We start from the raw sequence: 25,486 nt of genomic DNA, 5'->3' as shown, positions 1-25,486 counted from the left end.
CCTTAAGTTTGCCAGAAAATTGAGCCTTTGGAGCATCTCATCCCAAACCTTGCAATTTATCTACTTAATAATCTAATTGATTTTCTACTAGGTTCATCAATATATTTCCCATTGCAGTCATAAAGTTTTATTTACTTCAGGAGATGGGAAGTGACTCGTTCATTTTTCTAAATTATTTATAAAATTTGTTAAACTACGAGTTAAGCCAATGTGTCTTTCCTTTGTGCCATTATAAGCAGACAGAGTGTGCTGATGAATCTGCTTTGTTGTAATTATATGTAAACATGCCTGTCCTCACCCTGAGCCTCTGGAGGAAAGGGAGCTCATTTTTCCATCCCTATATCCCCAGCACCCAGCGCGATACTTTGACTAGATGTTTGATAACTTCCAATTAAATGGATGCGCAAATTAATGAAAAAAATTATAATAACTTTCTCTGATCCAAAAAAAAACAATGTTTCTGTGGAGGGAGAACTATTATAAAAAATATAACGTATTCATGAAATGATTGGAATGCTGTTGTGAAGAGCCTATTGTGATGCTGAAGTATGATTTGATAGCTCTTACACTTTCGTGAAGAAATTGGGTCATAGCATTCGTTGCAATATTAGTCAAGACTCCCTTGTTGCTACTCACGGAACATCTAATTTAAATGTCTTAAGGAAAGGAGAAATGTATTAGCTCACAGAACTCACAAAATCTGAGGGGTAAATTCTGGCTTCAAAGATGACTGAAAAGAGCTCAAATTAGGTTAAAAAAAAAACAAAAAAAACTCCCAACTCTACCACTCAGATCTGTGTTGTCTTCTTTCTCAAGCTGACTTTCTCTGTGTGGTTGCAAATGACCACTCCCAGCTCCAGATTTATGTCCTACCACCTTCAAGTCCAACAGAAAGAGGACATCTTTTACCTAAGGGTTCTAAGAGAAATACGTTCCGGAGTTGAGTTTCAGTCGCTGGTGGCCTCACTTAGATTACAGGCTCATCACATGGCCATGGAAATGGGAGGCCCTGATTGTCCAGGCCTGAGCGACGTGACCATCCCTAGATCGGGCAGAGTGTCAGCCCTACCTGAACTCCACCTGTGCTGAGAGTGAGGAAGGGGGGGGAATGGGTGGACACTGCGAAGGCAACGCAGCACATACCCACTCAGTGCTTGAAGCAGCCCCGTAGTGTGCGCCCAAAGCAACCTGTACTGCAAATTGGAGAAGACTGAATGCTGTGAGGAATTGGCATCCTTGTTAGATAACCATCACAGAGTCACACTTGCCCCCCAATTTGCTTCATGGAGCGAGATCGGCTGTTCTTTAGCGACAAGCCATGCCTGAGTTCATAAACTAAACATGCTGGTAGAACCACTATGAAAAGAGGTAAGATCTTTTTGAAAAGCAATATTGAAATATGAATAAAGAGCCTTAACATTTTTATACTTTTTTACCTAGTAATTCCATGTTTTGGAATCTGTCATTCAAAAAAATATATATCAAAGTACACTGAAAACTTCCAGAATAAAGATGTTCATCGCAGTGTTATTTAGATTGTCAAAAAGCTGTGGGACATTTACACCATGGAATACTACGCAGCTGTACCAAAGAAGGAGCTCTTACCTTTTGCGACAGCATGGATGGACCTGGAGATTATTATGCTTAGCAAAATAAGCCAGTCAGAGAAAGACAAATACCAGATGATCTCACTAATATGTGGAATCTCATGAACAACATAAACTGACAAACAAAATAGAAGCAGAGGCATGGATACATGGAACAGACTGACGAATCTCAGAGGGGGTGGGGAAGACTGGATAAAAGAAAGTGAAGAGATTCGCTGAAGGATATGTATGCACAGCCTGTGGACACAGACAGCAGTGTGGTGAAAGCCAGAAGAACGGCAGCTAGGGGCTCGGTGGGGGTGGGCAAAGGGGGTAAAATGGGGGACATCTGTAATGGTGTCAACAATAAAAGGTAAAAAATAAAAATTTAAAAAAATTTTAAAGACCAGAAATAACCTAAAGTCCTAATAATAGAAGATGAAGTTAATTATAAATTAGGCATATGATTATATTTTATGCAACCCTTAAAACATGTCAAGGAATTTTGTTGGTAAATAATATTACATGGAGAAAAGTAATATTAATTTTATCATGATCTCTTCAATATCAGAAAAAAAATCTACATATTCTTATTTTTATGAGTACATGCTTCCCAAAACATGCAATACATTATTACAAAAGTAAAAAGTCATACAAGAAATTAGAACTGACTAGTGACTAATATGTCTAGAGACACTTGGGAAAAAATTTGAAGATGGTCCAGTTTATTGGTTTCATTGACCAGCTGCAAAATTTATGTGAGATAGCAAATCCAGTTCAACTTGTCAGTGTAAGTAGAAAGTCACTTACATTAGGCTAACGATTGTCCGGCATCAGCTTGAGAATCGATGGCATTTCAGGCACCTTCCCAGAGAAGTGCCAACTGAACCAGACAGGACCAGAATTACCCAGAGCTGGGTTTGGTGCTAAGTTTGCGCTCAGCAAATAGAGAATTCCGTGACCTTCAATCCCAGTAGAGCTCATTTCACAATGTATATGTTATCCAGTTATCCTGTTGTATACCTTACATTTAAACGACGTTACATGTCAGTTATATTTCAATAAAACTGGGGGAGGGGAGCATTGTGAGTAACCCTGTTCAAGGAGTGTATCAGCATCCCACTCATCTTCTAGAGTTTAGGGTCTTCCAAACCATCCACCAGAACAACGACTCCTTAAGTTAGCTCAGAAGCTCTTAGTTAAGAAGCAACCAGTTAAAGCTGTCCTGGGGAGCAAACAGCTTACCACCTTTTAAAAACACTTAAAAGTTTTGGGGACAGCTAGCATTGAGCTATAAAAAATTCCCGTGTTAACTTTCAGCTTTGGGGGAAATTATAGATCCCCACTGTGCTCTTGTGCTCTGCTTTCCATGGTATTTCTTAATTATTGCTTAGAATAATCAATGTTTTGAAGCTTTTATACTGGTAGGACTTTGCAACTGGTAGGAGCTTCCATAACAAAAATAAAGTCCTTTTATTTTTGTTATTGAAAGTGGTTCAACTTGAACTCTCTGTGTGGGTGATTAAGAAACCCATCCAAACTGGTTTAAGCAAATAAGGAAAATTAATGTCCTAATTAGCTGCAAGTCCGTAGGCAAGGCCGGCTTCGGGCACGGCATGATGAAGTGACTTCAGTGCGGCCACGGGAAAACATTACTTTTTCCTCCGCGGTTCAAGTCTAATTGGACCAGCATATTGGCCTCATTCTCGGATAGACACCCCTGCCCCACCTCGGCTGTGGCATGAGGTGGCGCATCTAGCTCCTGGGCCAAACGCTTCCAGGTTCACTCCAGGGAAACAGAGCCTCCTTCTCTCATCTGTCAGCACAGGTCCTGTGCCTGCACTCGTCACCAGGTCCCTGGCTTGGCGTGCACTTACTGATTTCTTCCAATCAGGGCTTATTCCAAAAGTTGGCCAGCGTGGAGGGTGGGAAAAGCCAATCCAACCCAAACACCATGAGCGAGAAGTAACCAGAAGGTCCCCAAAGGAAATGTGAGGTGTTGCCTTCCCAGAAGAGGAATTGTATCCTGGCTGACCAAGGCAGGCAAATCCACCGCAGAAGGCTATTTTATTCTATTTTATTTATTTATTTATTTTTTTTTTTTTTTTTTTTTTTTTTTTAATTTACTTATTTGTTGAGTTTATTGGGTTGACATTGGTTAATAAAATTCTATCGGTCTCAGGTGTACAGTTCTATAACACATCATCTGTATATTGTATAGGGTGCTCACCACCCCAAGTCAAGTCTTCTGTCTCCGTTTACCCCCCCTACCCTCTTTTCCCTCCCCTTCCCCCACCCCCTTTCCCTCTGGTAACCACCACACTGTTATCTGTGTCTAAGTGAAATAAGCCAGTCAGGGAAAGGCAAGGACCATAAGATTTCACTTGTATGTGGAATCTAAGGAACAAAATAAACTAACAACCAAATAGAAACAGATGTGTAGATACAGAGAACAGACTGACAGCTGTCAGAGGGGAAGGGGGTGGGGGGCCGGGTGGAAAAGGTGAAGGGATTAAGAAAGAAAGAAAAACAGAAGGCAGTTCAAATGCGGGTGTGGTTCCTTGCCACCCACAGCACCCTTCTTCACCTTGGTATCAAGGCCACTTGGTTAGTTGTTCTGAGTGTTCAAACACGGTAGCAAAATGTCTGTCAAATATTCAAATGAAAAACGTGTAATTGAAGGATGATCGTGCAATATTGCCTGTGTTAAATTCATCAGATCATGGTTGGATAAAATGCATCTTCTAAATTTAACATAACATCAAACACTGAAATGACTAAAAGTAACATGAAAGAAATGCAGTGCACATGACTCTAAACCTCAGTTGGTATTTTTTCACCTGTAAAATGGGAACAACAAATGTGGTTAAATATGCCTGTTGCAAAGATTAACGATGATTTCTGAAAAGTACAGGAATTCAGTGCCTGGCCCATCAAATTATTCAGTAAGTGTGAGCTCCTAAGGCTGCCATCTTTGTCCTAATCTCATTTCCAACTCTGGAGGTTGCTGTGAAATGACATGTGGGGACAAATATCAAACATGCAGTGTATACCCAAACCCCAGAAATGAAACATTCTGGAATGTGTTGAATGTCCCCTTAAATAAGAACAGAAAATGGAGTCCATCCCCATGGCCAACTCGTCTCTGAATAGGGACTGTCTTGTTTTGGAGAGATTCCAAAGGCTCATTTATACACAGTAGGTGCAAGTGCTATGACTGATTAAAGATGCCTGTCCTAGATGGGGGAGGGCACAGAGCTTGCCACCTACTGGAATCTAAATGCCTTCTTCTCTGTCATATTTTTGCTTTGTAGACTCTGGAAAATCCCAAGTATGAGTTGATCATCGAGGCTCAAGATATGGTTGGACAGTTTTATGGGTTACTAGGCACAGCCACAGCGACAATCCTGATTGACGACAAGAATGATCACTCACCAGAATTCACCAAGAAACAGGTAAACCTCTGCTGAACGCCACCCTCGCGGTCGCCGCCACGATTGCTGATCAATATTAAATTCTGTGTACCACTGCCCCTGCTGGCTCCCTGCTGCAAAATCAAGACCCTCCCTTTTGGAGAAAGGATTATGTTTTGTTAGAATACTATTTCACATTTTTATCTTTTTTTTTTTTTTTGTAAAGCTGGAAATACCAGAGCATTATGAGAACAAAAGCATTGAATCTTGTTAAAGTCTGTGAGAAAATAACTCTCAATGCCAAAATGCCATTTTCATAGTTTTATCGGTGCTATTTAGTGGTGAGTGATGTGAGTCTCATTGTGATTTTAGCATAACAATAACTATTTTTTTCAGCAAGTATAGATCTAGAGACCAGACAGAACAGCTGCAAAAAGGTAAAGCAGGTTTTCTTGGCAATAGCAAGGTGGCCTAGGAGCTTATAAATAACAACTAAGTTGGCTTGTCTGGGAGAGCCATTCTTTATTCTGGGCTCCTATGCTTTTATGATTATAGATCGTGGGTGTTGTTTCCCATTTATTCCAGAGGAGCAATTTCAGGGGATAGGCTGAGTACACAAAATTACATTCTCAGTTGCTGAATTAGTATCCAACCAGGAAGACGTTTGCACTATGCATCTGATGGAAATGTGCTAAGATCATGGTCTCGTCACAGGTCATGACCAGGGCCAAGGATTCAGTGATGGCAGCCCTGCCATTTGCCAAGCCTTCCTCTGCATCCCTCACCACTACAGGCTCTCCAGCTTCCATCCATTGCCTTATTTAACTGTGCGAGGTTGGTTTCATTAACCTCTTACCAATGAGGGAGCTGATTTTAAGCTCAGAGAATCTAGATTCCTGCTCCAAGGTCCTGGGCAGAGTCAACGGCAGAAGTGGGACATGAGCACAGCCCCCTGGGAGCCGTGCTCCGAGCCGCAGTGCTGTGCTCCCTCGTCTGCCCTGAGGTTCCCCACCCTCCCAGGCGGTCAGAGAAAAGACCCATGTCTGCATTTGTAGTTGCCCCATCCTCTCTCAAGAGTTCAGGGACTGTCCCAGATAGCTCAGGACAGGCGGGCCCTCTCCCTCCCGGCTCCCCAGTGACCGCCCACCTCAGCAGCCCTGCATGACTCACTCAGGAGGAAATCCCCGGCTCCCGGGCAGGATTCCAGCCTCAAACAGCAAAGTCCACAGTGGCCGGCACGGCTCCGTTCTCTTGCTCCCATGCAGTGTTCCTGTAACTACGTACAGATTGCTCGTTACTCCCACGTTTCTCAAACTGATGTTCCAAGAAGTTTGTTCCACAAGTTACACCGAGGGAGGGCGGGGCGCGGGGGAGATTTCAGGGTCAAAGAGATGCGGGGAACACTGAGTTGAATAGTTTGAAAGATTTCTTTTCCTGCGGGACTTCTGGGTAGCTTTAAAATGCTGTGTATTTCTCTAAGAGCTGTGAGTGTCGGTGTGGGCTGTAGGCTTTCTCAGACATATTCGGCCTGGAAATCATTTTTCCTGGACCACCTCATCATGTCTCATTGAGCTAATGGCCCATGGAATATTCACTGGGGAGACTGGTTTATCTGCAGAATTTCTGGTGAACCTATTTCCAAAAAAGAATTCAAAGCATATTGTAATTTTCTTATATAGACGTAGTAATGAAAATCGAAATTGGATAATCCCAATCTAAAGTAAGAAAACCTATCAAGGTTATGAGGTGGGTGAAATTAATTATTTCCATGAGGCTCCTGTGACTCGGAACTAAATATTGTGAGAAATTATTTTTGGTTGTTTGTTTTTGTTAATACAACTGAATTCAAGGGAAAAAAATTAATATAGATCTTGATGTAAAGTAAGAGACCCTGAGTAGCATAATGGAAAATATATCCTTCACCTATGGATATTGACAAAACACAAAAATTCTCTTCAAATGGACATTGAACAGTGAGCTTGAGATTCCCTCAGGGCAGAGCTAGTGTTCTACTCGAATAGAAATATAAGTAATAAGGACCTGGCCTGTTAGTCCAGTTGGTTACAGCATCATCCCAATATGCTAAGGTTGCAGGTTTGGTCCCCGGTCAGGGCACATTTAAGAAGCAACCAATGATGCATAAATAAGTGGACAACAAATCAGTGTTTCTCTCTCTCTCTCTAAAAATCAATTAAGGATAAATTTTTTAAAAAAGAGAGACATAAGTAATAAAATGAGAGGAATGGATAGCCAGCAGGAGCATCGAATTCTCTCTCTCTCTCTCAGATAGTATGTGTCCCAAAGGAGTCTTTGTCTGATGTTGGATAAAGTAAATTTACCATTAAACTTTCTAACATGTTCCTGAAAGGCTGATGTTTGTTGTTGAGGAGGGACCCATATGTTTTGGATGCCAGATTGCTAGAGGCGGTGTAACCGAGATGTGGAGGGGTGGGTTCTGGGAACAGAACAGGCTTCGAATCCTGCTGATCAAACATGGGACCCGAGCATGTTAACCGTCTCCGTTCTCATGTCTTCGCCTGTGACCGGGGCTGCTAGTAAGCCTACCTCGTTGGGTTCTTGTGAATGTTACAGGAACTGACGATGAAAGGCCCTTAGGAAGTGCTGGTCACCTCGTATTCTCTAGAGTACTGGCAATGAGGATGGGGTGACAAGGCTGGTGACAATCAGGAGGGGGTCATGGGGACGGCAGTGATGAGGACAGTGGGGTAAGGCAGTGGCGGGGAAGATAGTGGTGGCAAGGTGATGGCATGATGACAGCAATGTTTCTAAAATGTAAGAGGCCAGCGGACATTCTTATCCAAAGGGCCGTCTCCCCTCCATGTTGAAAGTAAAGTTTCTCTTTAAAGTGATCTGTTGCATTCCCAGTGGACACTGAAAAATTCAGTATTTTCTGAATGTTTACTGAAGATCATTTTAATTTAGGAACTGTGTCACTGGGTGCGATGAACCAAGATCATACTTAAAATTGCTACTGATATGTGGAAATCAATTTTTAGTCATTGACTTTCAAAAAAGTGGGGGCTGGAAGCATTAGCCTCCCTATGGAGAATCTTCTGTGAGTTTTTCTAATAGTCTTTAACACATGGCTTTAACTGTTAGTTTTGACTTTTTTAGGTATTTTGAAATGATTTTAGGATATCTAGTTAAACTGTCCAAGCCCAGAGTTTGAATTATAGCTGAGAATCTCAGTCCCATTTAGAACAAAGTGACTTGTCCATTCCTCTCTCTAAAGTTATTTTTTTTAAGAAACTTTTCTGGCCCTGGCCTGCGTGGCTCAGTCGGTTGGGTATTGTCCCGCACACTGAAAGGTTGCTGGTTCAAGTCCCAGTCTGGGCACAGCTGGGTTTCAGGCTCAGTCCCCCTTGAGGGGTGTACCCAGGAGGCAGCCCATCAATGTTTCACTCTCATATGGATCTTTCTCTCTCTCTCTCCCTCTCCTTTCCTCTCTCTCTAAAAATCAATTTCAAAAATTTTTAATCACTTTTGATTTGTGCCTAGAACATTGTTGATGCTCAACAAATACCTACTGAATTACTCATATTTTCACATGAATACTCTAGAAATTTCACATGAATTTCTAAACTCTAGATCATGAAGATTAATAAATCCCCCATTAATTTTAAAAGAATGTGCTTGCAAATGATTTTAAAATTTCTTTAAGAAAGACATTGAGTTTTTCTTCATTTATTCAATCAATTGATTTTTCAGATTTTACCTTAAAATGGCAACCAGAAATTTAGACTTAATAATTTAGGATTTTTTTTTTTTCCATTTGATGAATTCTTTCTAAGGTAAAAGTTTCAGTGTTTGAGCTACAACATTATAATACCTGCAGTAAAAATGGCATAAAACGTAAAAGGCCCTGTTCATCTAGAAGATGAGAGGTGACTGGGTAAATGCTCCAGCTTTCACAGCGGGGTGAAGGTGAAGGGTGAAGCTGAGCCCCTGGCAAATACCAACTGGGTGCTGGGGGCCGTCTCCAGTTCCTAACAGCCAGGGCCCGGCCTTCAAGAACTTGATGCCTCAGGAATCTTATTTTCCTTTGGACTATTAGCTTTTATAATAAAAAAATATTTTATTAATTACCTGTCTCATTCACCCTCTAATACCTGTTCTCTTACATGTTGACTGCAAACTCTATGGTCTCCTCTATATAATGATTATGTAACACCATTTTCTATAGACAAAGAACAAAATGTCTAATCTTTTCCCTAGCAGATTGATTGGAACTTGCTCTGTATTACTGGGGGTTTTGAAACATTTTTTTCACCTTCACAACACATTTCATTATTGAAAAATTTATATAAATTTTGAGAATTTTTAAATTTGAAAAAGTCTATCAAGTTTCTGTCACATATATATGTATATACATATATATATGAGTTATGCAATGTCAAATGTTCTTGATAAAGACTAATATTTAAATTGATGGCTCTTGTTAACCACGCCATTCATGTCCTTGTGGTGAGGTATATGAGGAGCTTTATGTTATCTTTGATATCAGTACGGCAGGTCAAATTGCAAGAAATTTAAATCTTTATCAATGTGCTTATTATGATTCACTTCTCTTCATTAATAGGTTTATCAAACAGTCAACAGAGCTATTTTATTTCTTGTGTTAGAAATTTTTCCTCTTAATGAATTATCTGATGCAGAATGACGTCAGGATTACATGGATTGATTTCATTCCTTACCTGTATCACCTTTGCTTCATATTTCATTAATTTTTTAACAAGTTTTATTGAGATGTAATTCACATACTGTAAAGTTCACTGTTTAAAATATACAATGCATTGATTGGCTTTTAGTATACTCAGAGTTGTGCAATGATCACTACTACCTAGTTTCAGAGCGTTTCGTCACTACAGAAGAACCCTCATGCCTGTTAGCATTCTTCACATCCCCGCTAATTAGCAACCACTAATCTTTTTTGTGTTCCAGGGAACTTGCTTATTCTGGACATTTCATATAAATGTCATCATGTACTATGTGATGTTTTGTGACTGGCTTCTTTCATATAGCATAATGTTTTCAAGTTTCCTCAGGGTTTTAGCATTTATTAGAACTTTTTTTTTATGGCTGAATAATACTGCATTATATGGATATACCACAATTTGTTTATCCGTTCATCCGTTAAGGGACATTTGGGCTGTTTCAACATTTTGGCTATCTTGAATAATGCTGCAATGAACATTCATGTACAATCCATTTTATCTGAATTTTTTCCCAATTTCTTAATAGTTAGCATGAAAAAATAACATTACTCCAAATTAGGAATCTACAATTTCTCACTTGTTTTATTGAAACTTTTCAAAATGTCTTTCTAAATTTCAATTAATATGGCTCACTCAATATTTACAGACCTCTTTTTAACAAATATAAAACTTCCATACAAAAAAGTACTCTAATACTGAGTGATTTTTATTCTCAACTCAAACATGAAACTCAAATCAAGAAATAGAACTTGATCAGCAGCTCAGAAGCTTCCTAAAACCCCTCCCAGCCGCCATTGCCTAGAAGTATATTGCTTAACTTCACCTATCTAAGGGTTTCCTTCTTATTTTCCTGTTACTGATATTCAGCTTAATTCCACAGTGGTGAGAGAATATATTCTCTATGATTATAGTAATTTTATATTTGCTGAGACTTGCTGTACAGCCCAGCATGTGATAAATTTTGATAAATGGTCCATGTGCGCTCGAAAATAATGGGAATTCAACAGTTTAATATTCTATGCCCAAATCTTCTGTATATGTTTGTAATCTTTTTATTCTCTCTGTTACTGAAAGAGTAGATATATCTATTATTATAGACATCTATTTCTCTTGTTACATCAGGTTTTTCTTTGAATATTTGAAGCTGTGTTTTTAAGTGCCTACAAATCTAAACTTGTTGTATTTTCCTGATGCATTGACCCTTTATTATTACAAAACTTAGCTCCCTACCTCTGGAAATGCTTTTTGCTTTAGTGTTTACCTCACCTGGTATTAGAACAACTATCCTAGCTTTTTTTAGTTACTGTCATCATGGTCTGTTTCTTTCCATCCCTCTCTCAAGTTCTGTAATCTTATGTTTAGAATGTATCTCTTATAAACAGCATATATTTGCGTCTTTAATTCTTTTAATCAATACTGATAAGTCTGGTTGTCTCTCTTTGGTCATTTTGTCCATTTCAATTTAATGCAAATGCCAAATATTTGGGTTTAAATTGATCAATCCTAATGTTTATTTTCTATTCCGCCTTTTAAAATATTTCTTTTTCTCTCATTTCTTACCTCTTTCTGAATTATTTTTTATCATTTCACATCCTGCTCTAATAACTATTTGTTATACTTCATTTCATATTCTTATAGTAGTTTATGAGAAATACATCCTTGACTTATGAAATCGAATATAAATTAGCATTTTTACTACTTCATGGATACTACAGTGGTAAAAACCCTAGAACATCCGAACTCACTTTATCTCTCTCCTGTCTTTTGTCTTTTGATATATTGTTATCATAGGTTTTAATTCTACATATATTTTAACTTTCACAAGAATATTATTTAATAAATATTATTTCTATTTGCCCATTTATATATTATTCTTTATATTGTTATTTATTCCTTCATGTTTCTGTGCTTCCATGTGGGACAATTGTCCTTATGATAAAAAATTCCTTTTTATTTAAAAAATAGTGCAGGTATGTTGGCAACAGATTCTTTCCTTGATTGGTTTTCTAAAAACGTCTTTGTTGCCTGAGTTTTTCAACTATATTTTCACTACATGCAGAATCTCAGTTGACGCTTATTTTCTCGAAGCTCTTTTAAGATGCCATTCCATTGACTTCTGCCATCTATTAACATTCTTTGAAAGGTCAGCTGTCAGTATTACTTTATTCTTCATTGAAAGAGATGTGGCTCTTTTCTCTGGTTGCTTTTGATAACATTTATTTGTCTTTACTTTGCAATACTTTTAGTGCTGAGGTACGGTTTAATTTTGTTTATCAAAATTGTTCCTTACACATCTCAATTCATAACCTACCTTTCAAATATTTCTTTTGACCCATTTTATCTCCTTCTTAGACTCTATGATATATATGTTAAGTTTCTATCTATTGATCTTTCCAGTTAATCAGTCCTCTCTTCTATTATGTATAATCTACTATTATACCCATCTATTGATTTCTTAATTCCACTTATATTTTAAATATAATTTCCATTTACTTATAGATTGAAATTTTCTGCTGAAATTTTTCATTGATCTCTTTTTTAAAATATTTTACTCAGAATTATTTCAAATTTAATATCTGATAACTTTAATATCTAGATCACTTCTAAATCTATTGCTATTTCTAATATTTTTCTTTTGATTTTTGGTCTTCTGTTATAGTCTTGGCATGCCTAGAATTTTTTTAATTTAATTATGAATAACATATCAGAAATTTTGAGATAATTTGAGGCTCTGGATGATCTTATATTCCTCCAAAAAGGACTTACTTTTGCTTTTTGTAAACCAATAAGAGTAGAAAAAGATTACTTTAAATCAGTCTAGGATTAAGTTGGTTCGTAGTTGGGTTTCAGTCTGGTGTGAGAGCTAGTCTACTTACCCTGGTTTCCCTTACTCCTCAGGTACAGCTTTCTGGGGTCCTAACTGAAAGTTTGGCATAGTTACAGGGATTCTTACAATTTCAAGACCCTGAATTTTAGTTGTTGTGTTCTCAGTCCCATGAGACTCCTGGAAGCTCTGCTCAGCTTCCTGGTCTCTGAGCCAGTACTTTCTGCTCATATTCTAAGCCTCTTGTCCCTGTGTTTTTACAATTTATAAAATGACTTAAGGATGAAAGTTTCATAGAACATTGGCATCACTTCAGTGAATTTCCCTTCTCTGCAGGGTCCTGGACCCTTAAGTTCTGGATGCCTTGGTAGTTTTCTAGTGCTTTCAGATAGATAGGGGTTTTGTGTTAAGTCCATATTCATGAGTTATTCTAGGTTTGAGGGATGGTCTAGAAGAAGCTTGCCCAAATTAACATAAACAAAGAAAAATATTTGGATTAATTTTTTAATCTAGAGTATCAGAGAAAAGCAGTAGACATTGTGTGTACTGCATTCACTGTGGAACAAAATCTGATAATATTTTCATGAAAAATATGGATTGAAGAGATATAATTAAATGATTTGACAGTGCCCATCCACTCTCATACAATTTGCTTCCAAATCAACTCATTTTGGTAAAAAAAAAAAAAAAAAATTTTAAATACAGGTATTTTGTGTCTCCTCCTTGATGTTGATAATTAAGTGACTCGATCTCCAAGGGAGTTGAACTACATAATCAGAGGCAAGCTTTGCTTTCTGATTTTCTCACTCTTGACTTGGCCAGAATATGTGGAATTTTCATAACTCTTTTGAATCCTTTCATTTGTTTTTGGTAGTTTGGTGTTTCCAAGTATGAATAGGACTTGTGCCTTTATGTGCTATCTTTTACCAAAAGTCCCAACTGAAGTGAATATTTATCCACTCCTCCAGAACTCCATGCAGTGTATTTGAGTGCTTTAAATGAAACTGTCCTACTTCCATAACAGTTTATTTCCCTTAGGATAGCCCTTTAAATTCAGACGTGCCTATGTCTGGACACTGACCACATAATTACACATTCTGCTTGTTCAATAGAGATTAATCCAGAAAGTCAACCACATATTTCTTAGAATATCGAACCCATTTCAATTATCTGACTCAAGTGACTTTTCTGGAGGGTGGAGTCCAAGACATTTTAACAACCAGATAAATCTTTAAAGATGATTAAATGTTATTCCAAATAGTCCAGACTCCCTTTTCCCATGATGCTTTTTATAGCCATAATGGTGAAATGTATGAGACTTTTTTTCTGTGATGCTGTGAAGTCACACATCTGACAGTTTTCTATTTGGCTGAAGTTTTAAATGAAACCAAACAGACACTATTGGGATCTTCATCCCATGTGTTGTGCAGTGTGATAGGGGAATACAAATATGTAAAAAAAGAAATAGAATATTTGGAGAGAATAGAATTTTGTAATTTCAGTGCATGGGTACCACCAATTTCCAACTGTGAAAACAGTAACATCGCTCATGATTACATAAGTTCCTGCTCCATCTTTGTCCAAGACAATACTTTGTCCAAGGACTTTAGAAGCCATCTATTGTAAATTGCATTCCCGACTTTCCATCATATAATAGAAGAGGGGTTAGCTGCAAAACACCCAACACCCACGTAACCCATTTATCTTCACTTGGAAGGGGTGAGTTCATTGCTCTCTTCTCCTGTACCAAGGTCACCGAAAAACATGAAATCATCAATTAATCTCCTAATGTTCAAATTTCAGAGGCTCTTGAAACAGCAGGTCTACAGCTGGATTTCTTGACTAAAAGAGAGGGAAGGGAATCATTTGTACAAATATAATCAGTGTCCTATAAATAGAAGCCATCATCCAAACAGAATTATTCCAGCCAAGAAGATGGGTAGTGGGTGCGTTCCCAGATTTAACTGTTCATAGACAGCAAGGTGATAGATTTTGCTTTGTTGAAAACGCTTGTGCTGATTATAAACTGTGTGATGTCAAAATGTCTGGATTTTTTTAAGTGAAAAAAAATCTAATATATGGCTGGTTCTTCACGTCTCTTGTGGAGGTAGACCAGACAGCCAGTGATTTATTGCATTAATCACTCTTTTATAATCATTTTCTTGATGTGCTGATCCCCATGATTCCTGTGTGAAACTCTATGCAAATTATGTGCCTCTGCTAACCCTCTGCTTATGATCAGAGGGTCAGCAGCAACCCAGCAGCAATAAAAGCAGTCTTTTATTGCAGCTGGCAGTCTCACCCATGAGCCACTCCAGAGCACGGTGGCCTCTGAAGATTTCACCCATCTGCTGCTATTCAAAGACAGTATCCTCGCAGTAAGAGCAACAACCACAAAGCTACACAGCATCTCTTTTTCTTAACTCTAAGAATGTAACATTACTGCACTTTCATAATGTAACTTGCGGAATGAGTATTTGAGTTCAAAAATAGAAAGCCAAGAGCAAGAAAAATGGAGCGTATTGGAAAATGAAACATCCAAACCCACGCTGCACCTGGAAACCATTTTGTACTGAGCAGTGCTCGAAATAAGATCACTGGGTCTTATGCATGGATGGCCTGACACCCTCCTCACCTGGGCACAGCCTCCCTCCAGGCCCCGTGAGGCTCTGCGTATTCCCCAACATGCCAAGCTTTGGATACCTTGACAGCACAGCACATTCTGTTCCCTCCTCCCTGGGATGCCTTTCTCTTCTCTTGTACCTGGAAAGCTCCGCTCATCCTTCAACACACACATCATAAATTCCCCCACCAGGCTGTTGCTTCTTCCTGCACATGCGAGGCAGCCCCCAGCATTATCGCCTTTCAATTATGTGCCCATACTGTATCCCCCTAATGCCATTTGAATACTTGATGTGAAAGGACATGTCCTCTGTATCACTGCCTCTAGAGACAACTACAGGGTGACATCAAATGTATTCTTAGAGATGAGTTTATTATCCATGCAGCAAATACTTATTACAGCCTATGGTGTCTCAGTTTCTAATATACTATTAAAAATTATTCTTTTCCGTATCAAATAGTGTCACATGTATACCACTGAATGTTATTGTATAATATTCCATTATGTATTCTAATATGTATGCATCCTACTACATACACGTTTTTCCTAATACACAATATGTAATATTCACCTTCCAATGTGCCATATAATTAAGTTCATTCATTGTCACTCTCCCCAAGTTAGAATGTGGGCTCCATGAGAAACTTTGTCTCTTTTGTTCCCTGCTCTGGCCGCAGCACCCAGCCTGGCATGTAGTATAGGACCAAGTGAATGAATGAGTGGATGCGCTGTAAATTAAATGTTTTACAGTAGGCAGCAAAGGCAATTGAAAAGTTAAAGGGGCATGTTGTTGACAGGGACTTGAGGAAGAATCTCATCCAACCCACTGGTGCTGGAGATGAGGGACGCCTCTCAAGGCACATGGCATATGCCAGGCCAGTTTATTATGGCACAAAGTGCTGCTGCCCTTGAAAACTCAGTTCTTACAGTAACTGGAGTCAGCTGATCATGAGGTTTATCGTTTTACTGCGATGCACCAAGAGCTGAGAAGGTTGGAGTTAAATTCCTTTTTAAATGTGAATAAGCAAATCTACATAAACTGCAGAGAGCCCTAAATCTTCTTCCTTACCTGTAAAGTAAAAAAATAAAGAAAACTCAGCATTAATAAATAATACATAAAGAAATCGTTAGAGAGGACACAGCATCCTGCAAGCTTAAAAACAAAAAAGGAAATACTCCACAGCTCCAGTTCTGTATGGGTTCATTCTTCTAAGTGGGATTAAACACAACAATCCAGAATTGATAGATATTCATTGGTTTCCAAACTAAAGTCTGTTTCAGTTACAGGCTGAATATCAGTTTTACCAGGGTTGACAGCATTTTATTTTACTGTTGATCTGCCCACAGCGGAGAAGACAGGAATTTATAAAAACTGTCCTCATTGGCCTGTCCTTCCTGAATCTACCGTATTTGTACATTACATATGATGACACTGTGCTGTTGCTCTTCAGAGGGCACTCATCTATCCATCTATCCACCCACTGGCCCACTTTTCCCCTTCTTATAAGAACACTAGTCATATTGGATTAGAACCCACTCTAATAGCTCATTTTAACTTGGTTCTAGACTAAGGTCCTAGCTAAGACCCTATTTCCAAGCAAGGTCACATTCTGAGATTCTGCTGGTTAGGGTTCCAACATAACTTTTGGGGAAGACTCAATCCAACCCATGACAGTGAGACTTGGGAGGGTCCATGTGAAGACCCCTAAGGCCAGGAAGAGCACGTCTTGCTTGGGAGCCTGAGAGCCGTCAGTGTGGCTGGAGCAGCATGAGACAGGGCGAGGGATGTGAGACTAGACAGGATGGCCGGGGCCAGATCGCTCAGGCAAGGCAATGAGGCTGGATTTACTCAAAGTGCGGTGAGAAGACATCGGCGGACACTACAAAGAGTAGAAGATAACTTTCCAAGACTTACCCCCCGTGCTGCTCCAGAATGTTGTTGTCCACAGGGGTAAATCACTGGTCAGGAGAGTGCTGGGGATGACCCATCAGCCGCACATGATCCCACCACCTACGTCCTTCGCAGACTTGGTAATAAGGCCGGCGGCAGGGAACCAACATCAGAAGTCACCCACATAGTCATTTTTAAGCTTATGAAGACCTTCCACACTCCACATACTTTGTCTCACCTGATGCCTGTACAGTCCAGGGAAGAGGCCTGGTGGTCACCCCTGTGCAGAGGAGAAAGCTGAGGCTCAGGGGACCGATTCCTTCCCCGAGGGCACTGGGGAACCGGAGGTTGAGGTTCTCGGCTTTGCATCTCCGTTTTCCTTGCAAATTCAAAGCGATGTCCTTCCTCAAACGCAGCAAGCATCCCATCGACAGCAGCGGATGTGTGATGAGTTCTTACCCAAGGCAAGGCCGTTCATTCTGTCAGAGGTCCTGTGTGTCCAGCTCTCTTGGACCTGCTGCTTTGTCCTCTGTGCCTTTAAACAAACATTCAGAAGCCGGTGCAAACATCTCAAAGCATTTGCTTTGTGCCAGGCAGGGTCTGAGAGCTTTATATACACTCCATCGTTCACTCTCCTGCCATACCCGTTTCATGGGTGTGGAGACAGGTTCAGAGAGCTGAAGAGCTTGCCCAGAGTCTAGATGCCTTCAACCCAACACGAAGCTACTGCAGCACCCTGAGAGGGTTTCCACTTGCCAGCTCAGCACCCGTAGACCCAGTTCTCAGAGCGTTTCTGCCTGATTCGGCCTTGGCTCTGATATTGCTCCTTCATGGTCTTGCCCTTCCAGTCAGCTCCCTGGGACTGCTTGCCAGGGCTCAGGGACCAGCCATCCATTTTTGTCGTTACACTTGTACACCAGGGGCTTGCTGGAGAAACCGGGTTTGTAACCTCTAGTCTCAGCTCTACTTCAACTTTTCGAACTTCAACTCACTGCCTTCCCCCTTCCTGTTGCTTCACTTGACTCTCCACTCAGAGGAGGACAGTGTTTTGAGCAAGTCCTGGGTGTAACTACAGCACTCAAAGAGTGGGCTCGCCAGGGCAAGTCTAAGCTACTGTTTCTCCCTCCACGATTTCTTTAAGTTAAAAAAGGGGGTGGTCTTTTAATAGCCAATGAATTTGATTAGCAGGCTTATATCTTTATTTTGATGGATCTAGTGGGTAAATGTAATAATCATTTCTTATGAGCAAAGATTGAAAAATGTTTTCATCCATAAAACCAACTTTTTTAAGCTAACAGTCATTAAGTGCTTCTCCGGGCGAGGCACTGTTCTAAATGCTTTAGGCATCTTAATTCATTTGATTCTCAACAGCCCTACAACATATGTAATCTTATCATCCCATTTCATAGATGAGGAAACTGAGACATGGGAAAGTTAAGAAACATGCCTGGGGTTCCAGAGTGGTGAGGCAAGGATGCCAACTCAGGGCATCTGCTTCCAGAGCAGCTCTCAACCACTACACTGTATACTCCCTGAGTTTCTACACATTGCCTGACCCTATGGGATTCAGACATGAAAGAAGCCAAACCCCTGACAAGCTAGCCTTCTGCTAGAAGACCTCACCAACCAAGTCAAATCGCCTGTGTTGGGCACAGCACTATTCTTGAAAATATATTGACATTTCCCCTTTACATACATTCATGTGCATATCAGATGTGAAATCTCCCTCCTTTGCTGTCAATAGCTTCTAATGGCACACCAATTACTAGATATCTTGATTGAAATCCAGGTTTTACTCACTGGAGAATTCGGGCAAAGGCCTATAAAGCAAGAAAAACTTCGGTTCATTAACTAGGGTCATTTTTATACTAGTCTCCTATCTCTGATAACAATTTTGAAATCTTTTAAATTTATGACTGTCGTTACTGCCGTTCCATAATCATTAGTGAGATAATGTGCGTTTTCAGTTCACCCGTCTTTGTGCATTTGATATACTTGTTCTGAGTTAACAGGGTTGAAAGCGGCCTCAGCTCTTTCATTCATGTGCTCACCGCATGCTTATCTAACCCAGGCAGTGAGCTGAAGGCTGGAGATTTAAATCAGATGGGCAAGGCCTTGTCTTCTTGAGCATTAGCAGGGAGGGCAGATATTAACGTATTGCCAGAGGGGTGTGCCCCACAGATAAATTAAGAGAGCTTCAAAAACATGAGCTGAGGAGAACAGACCTCATCTGGGATCTGGAAAGGTGAGGTCACCCTTTAAGTCCTGGGTTTGCTAAATGAAGTGAGGAGAAGTCATGCTAAGACGGCTCATTCTGGGCAGAGCACGCAGCGTGAGCAAAGGCCCTGAGTCACACAAGAGATGTTTGAGAGGCAGAGAGGGGAACCTGGGGCTAGCCTGTGCAGCGTAAGCACGGGGATAGGCGGAGAGGTGGCCCACCCTCTGTGAGTCTCTTGCCCCAGTGACAGACTTCAGGAAGCCATGCGTTTCCTTTACTCTCCCCCCAAACCTCCCAATCAGAATTAAGTGGCTCTCTATGACCTGTGCTTCTCCAGCGGTTTATTCCCGCCTCAGCCACAGTATTCTTCCCAGCACGCATTGGATCAGCATCATAGGTATCCATCTCTGCCTCCTCCAGACTGGAGCTCCCTGAGGGCAGACACAGCTTCATTTGTCACAATCTTCCCCTTCGGTCAGAGTGGTGGACACAGAGGGAGCCCGGAGAATATCTGTTGCATTAAATCAAATCTAAAAAACAGCACTCTTTCCCAGCAGCTCTGCAGACAGGAACGGATTCCTTTGCTAATCGCCCCTGGATGCTTGGTTTAACACAGCTTCCGTTCGGTGCTGTAAATCTGTGTATCACAGCCAGAACTGGATAGCTGTCTGGTTTACTGCAGCCAGGCGCTGCTGGCCCCCCACACGATGGGCGCTGGGCCCTGTCACTCAGAGGAGAGTCTCAACAAACCCTAGAGAACTGAAATGACCACTTGTACCACCTTGTGTAAAAAATGGTCAAAATACCTTTTTTCCTTCAACCCTGGGCAACCGAAAAGACAAATCAATTCGGGTAAGGCTGACACTAGAGGCTCACTCTTCCACAAGAAAATCTGCTCGTAGTTTCTCCAGAGTTAAAGATCATCAGCTTGCACTCATTCTGTTGTTGGAAGCAGAGACCCGCCTTGAGCTAGGGTGGGCGAACCTTGGAAAGGATTGGCACTCATCACCAGGCGCTGCGTCAGTGCTCCTCATGGGACATTACACGGTACTCGGCACTAGGGACGCAGTGGTTCCCATCGCTGGGAAGTCCAAGGGCTTTCTCACTTCAGGCGCGCTGCCTCCAGGGCTCAGACGGCATCGTCAGAATGCTGTTTATAGACCACTGTCTCTCGACCGTGCTTATCTCCCTGCACTGGCTTTATTATCTGGTAGGCCCTCTCCTCTGTCAGGTAAGATGGCCCCTGGTGGCTCTAAGTTCATGTCCCCATGGCTTATGTACAAAAGACACACATACCCTCTTGCCCAGATCCAAACACTCATCTTCATAGAAAGGCTTTGATGGGTTGTACTGGGGCACAGAACCACCTCAGACCAGATATCAAGTGCCAGGGAATGATGAAATGATTGGCCCATCCCTAGTTTAAGGGAGAAAAAGTGAGGCCTGTGCTTGACAGCACCAGTGGGACCTCAAGGGATGGGATGGTTCCCCAAAGAAAGGGGTGCCCACAGATTGGAGCTACATTTCCATCTGTTTCAGAACCTGTGTGAACGTGAATCAGTTACCTTAGTCTGGTCGTATAAGCAGGCGTGTGCTGGGGACACCTTGCACTAGCTTCTCAAGAGCTGATTAATTGTATCTATTCTCAATTCTTTGTGTGGTGACATCATGTTGGTAGCTTAAAATCAGCCATGGCAGGGGTATGACACAAACTACAGACCAGGGCTTTTTTCCCCCTGAAGAGCCAGTTGTTAAACATTTACCAGCACACCATTGTGTGTAAGTTATCATTTTTCCCCATTCCTCACCTAAAGAAAAATGTGTGTGTTAGAGAGAGAAAGAGAGAGGGGGAGAGAGAGAGAGAGAACTTTAAGCCGAAATTATGAGCCCTGTGTTCTCTTCGAAGATCCATAGTCTCAGGAGATGCTTAGTCCCTTCCAACTAGTTTATTGGCCCCTGAGTTCTGAAGCCCCAGATGTGCATGTATTTAAAGGATGTCCTTTTACACCCTGTACAGTGGGAGAGGCATTATTTGTATTTGGCAGATTCCTTCTCTCCATCCCCCCTTCCACTTGCCAGTGACTATGACTGACAAGATTCCAGGCCTGCTACCTGGTTTCACTATGACAGGACTATCTACTTTCCTCCGCCCGTCCTGGGATTTGATATTTACCTCTGAGGCCTGCAAAAAATAAGTTATCTTCTCTTGGAAATTTCCACTTCTGCTTTCAAAAAGTGGTGGGTGTCATTCACTTGCTATTAAGGTGGAGCTCAGCTGCCCATCTCCCCCCAAGGGGACAGTGGGGTTCAGGTGCTGTTAGCTCAAGGAGTCCAAGCCATCCCCACCCTGAACTTTGGAAGGGGAGGTCTGGAGCTTTCTCCAGGAGGCATCTCAGCCCAAGGGCCTGTGAATCAGAAAAGACAAGGTCAACCTGCACTTGTGGGGTGGTAGGAGACAAACAAGTGATTGCATGACTGAGGTGGGGCGGAAAATGTGGCATCTCTAAGGCAGGTTAATGGAGGGCCTTCCCCTCGGAGCAGTCCTGCCACAGGTAGCATGTGAGGGGACAGGTTTGCTTTTTATCCCTGGCTGGTTGTTTCTTTAGCCAATTCTGCCACTCAGCGTGTTGCTGTTTCATATTTTTCATCTTTGCAACTGTGCTGAGAGGCCAGACTTGATGCCAGAGGCCCAAGGAACACAGGGAAACCATCAGCCATCTGGATGTGTTACGAAAGGGATCTGTCCTGGGGACTTGCTGTGAATAATGGGGTTGTGATTGTGTTGCCAAGATATTGTGCTGGAGAGATAACTGCATGAGGGGCCTGAAAGTGTTTAGGATAGTTGACACTCAGGTATTCCATGAGCATTAATTAAGCACCTACTATGAACCAGGCACTGTGGCAGGGGGATTTAAAGATGAGTGGATCAGTAGATGATATTTGAATGCAAGTCATGAACATATAGTGTCTTAGCCTGTGTGGAAGTCGGGTCTTCCTTTTTCTCTATTTAACTCTAAACAGCCCCTTTTGCTACTTGCTTGGTGGTTGATTTCAACCTTCCCTGCTCACTTCAAAACTCTCTTTTGTCCATCTCTCTTTCTCAGCAGATGACTTTGCCCCCTGTTTCCAGTTCAAAATAGGCCCCACCAGAGGAGGCAGCAGAGCTGTGCTCAAGAGTGGAGTCTGGATCATAGACTATCAAAACCTTAAGATTTCTAGTCACTGATCCAGTAAGCTCACTTTCAGCAACGCAGCTTAAGAAACTAGACATAGGTCAACACAGATATATAAAAACAGAACTCCCAGGAGGCCTCTGACCTGACTAGTTCAAACTCTAAGCACTGGTTAAGAAAATAAGTTTATTGCAAAACTTTCTGAGGTCTTTTCCTTCATCTCCCACACCATCATCGTGCCTGCAAGGAATTCGGACAGCCTATTTTTGGCCTTTGTCCCATCCCTGTTGTCTGTGTGGATGAGTAAGATCCCAGACGTCTTATCCATGAGACCTCATGAGATATCTGCATTCCCACAAACCTGGGGAGAATGTCTAACATCTTTGGGAAAAGCTGACCTAAGACAATAGCTAGTTGCCCTCAATTCTAAGACTAAACACAGCCCCTTCATGATCTGTGTGTCTTTTATTTGCGGAGTTATAGGCTGAAATGTGTCACCTATATCCATTCAGTATTTCATCAGGAGGCGAATAAAATCTATTTGAGGCAGTCTGGGGTTTTCCTCACTGGACCTGTGTTATCCATGGCCAGATGCACCGCTGATTCATTTATACTTCTCTCCCACCTGAAAACCTGAGCAGCCAATTTGTAAAATAAAATTGAAATTCCACCTAAAAGCTTTCTTTGGGCTTAATACCTATTTTAAAGAAATTTTAATAATGCTCTGGGTTTTAAAGTCAGCAGGGAAACCTACAATCAGGACTGTTGTATTTTCCCCCAAATCAAGCCTAAGGCTCACATATAATAAGAAAATAGTATAAAAATTCTCTTCCTTATGTTTCTACTAGTGAATAAAAATAATTTTTGTATTTTTAACAGGCTAGGCTCATTTCAAGTGTAAATATTAATCTATAATTGCCCTGTACCAGAAGGACCAAGTTCAAGGCATAAGAACAAAGCCAGTTTACGTATGTTTCATACCTGCGCAATTTACCTAAATAGAGATTGCCCAAAGAAGTTATGTCAGCAGTCTGAAAACTTTCTCATAAGATTTTAAAAATATATTTTATGGTCAAGATGTTGCAGTACCCTCCCAGGACTAATTCGTATCTGGCCGAGAAAAATTGCATTTTCCCATTTACATTCCAAAGTCGGAACTTTTATTTTATAAATGAATTTTCCCTCCAATTCTGAAACCACTGGCTGCATTACAAATTTTAATGCTACTATTATAGGACCATAATTTTAAAAACCCAGGGTTCTCCAAGGGCTCCAGCAGCGTGCCATCTCTCCACTTTATTAAAATGAATGAACAGATGTACAATTTATTTCTGCCGAGCTATCATCTAAATTCATAAGCTATTTCTCATGTGTCTGAAATCCACGTTGGTTTCCCATTTTCTTTGCCTTAGAAAAAAAATTACACTCCCTCATTTATCACTCTGGGGACATAAACGAGAAGTCTACTCTCCACTTCATTCACTTTAGACTAATATCTTCGACACAATTTAAATCCCATCTCTTCAAGGCTATTCAACGAGAGCAAGGCAGTGGAACAACCCAACATCCAATTGGGAAACTCTTTGGCCATCTTTGTAGACGATTGACAAGAGAGTCATGTGAGCAGACACCCCAGATGCAGGGGAGGGCCTTGCAACAAGCCTTGACTCTGTTGAGGCAGACCGGACAGTCTCAGACCATCAACGTTAAAAAGCAGTGTCGGTTACCTAAATGTGTGTTAGCTCCCATCTTTTACAGGGCCCGCAGATCACCCTTACTTCCATGGGCTGCCTGTTATCATAGGACCAACAGTGGGAGGCAATTAAATTCATCTTGTGTTAATGAATATTTAGCCAGCTCTGAAGCCCCACGTGTTAACCCCAGATATGCATTAAATCCCTGCACTGGCATTTCTCTGACTGGGTGAGCTTAGACATACTATTTAACTTCTCTGAGATCTGGTTTGTTTATTTATTTACTGGTAAAATGGAGATAAATGTACCCACCTTGTAATAAGAATTAAATAAAATAGAGCCCAACCAGTGTGACTCAGGAGTTGAGTGTTGACCCAGGAACCAAGAGGTTACCAATTCTATTCCCAGTCAGGGCACATACCCAGGTTTCGGGCTCAGTCCCCAGTAGGGGACGTGAAGGAGGCAGCTGATCGATGATGTTTCTCTCTCATCAGTGTTTCTATCTCTCTCCCTTCCTCTCTCTCTAAAAATCAGTTACAAAAACAACAACATATTTTAAATAAAGTAGAGGCCCTGGCCAGGTAGCCCAGTTGGTTAAAGCACCAAGAGTTCTGGTTCGATCCCCGGTCAGGGCATATACAAGAATCAACCAATAAATGCATAAATAAGTGGAACAACAAATCAGTGTTTCTCTCTCTCTCTGTCAAAAATCAATAAATTTAAAAATTTTAAATAAAGTAGAGCATCTCAATGTCAAGTGTCAAGCCAGTAATTTATGGTGAGCATAGTGCCCCTCATGTGACTCAATAAAGGGGCCGTGGTAATGATGATAGCCTCCCAGAGACACATCCCTGCCCAGTAACAGTTGGGCTGAAATTACAGAACACCCCCACCTTCCTCAGTTGTGGCGTTTGCTGGCATGGTTCAAGGGAAACATAAGGAAGGCATTTTGTACCCAGAAAATGCAACCAATGAGTATAAGTTGGAAGGATACAGAATGAAGCTCTCAGGTTATGTGACAGAATTCTGCCCCTTGAAGAATTCTCTGAGATTCTGCCATAAATGGGCAGTAAAACTTGCTGGAGTTTCTAGGTTGACATGGAAATCTGCTCTGCATCTATAAATGCATCTTGCGCTTAGGGCTTTAATAAGATTCTGTGTCGTTGTTTTTTCTTGCCCTGGCCCTGTTGCTTAGAGAAAAACATCATGTAACTTCATTTGCCTGGGCTCTGTGACCATCCTGTGATTTCAGACATGGCTTATCATTTTTACCATGTGACATGTTGGTGGGGAAAGGTAGGTTCTCCTGGTGTCTGGAAGTCTGGCAT

The 25,486-nt window shown here is 41.1% G+C and overlaps 1 protein-coding gene across 1 annotated transcript in view; it reads left to right on the top strand.

Annotated features, from left to right (window-relative positions):
• The window catches only part of CDH13 (cadherin 13), an 897,713-nt gene that overhangs the window by 770,130 nt on the left and 102,097 nt on the right, over positions 1–25,486 (top strand). Inside the window, exon 8 of the mRNA XM_016197002.2 lies at positions 4,901–5,041. Coding sequence (XP_016052488.1) covers positions 4,901–5,041 — 141 coding nt within the window. The remainder of the gene's footprint in view (positions 1–4,900; positions 5,042–25,486) is intronic.

This window comes from Miniopterus natalensis, chromosome 18, assembly GCF_054644295.1.
Source record: "Miniopterus natalensis isolate mMinNat1 chromosome 18, mMinNat1.hap1, whole genome shotgun sequence".
Taxonomy (NCBI): Eukaryota; Metazoa; Chordata; class Mammalia; order Chiroptera; family Miniopteridae; genus Miniopterus; species Miniopterus natalensis.
Note: the sequence above shows the minus strand (reverse complement) of the source record. Positions and strands in the feature narration are given on the sequence as shown.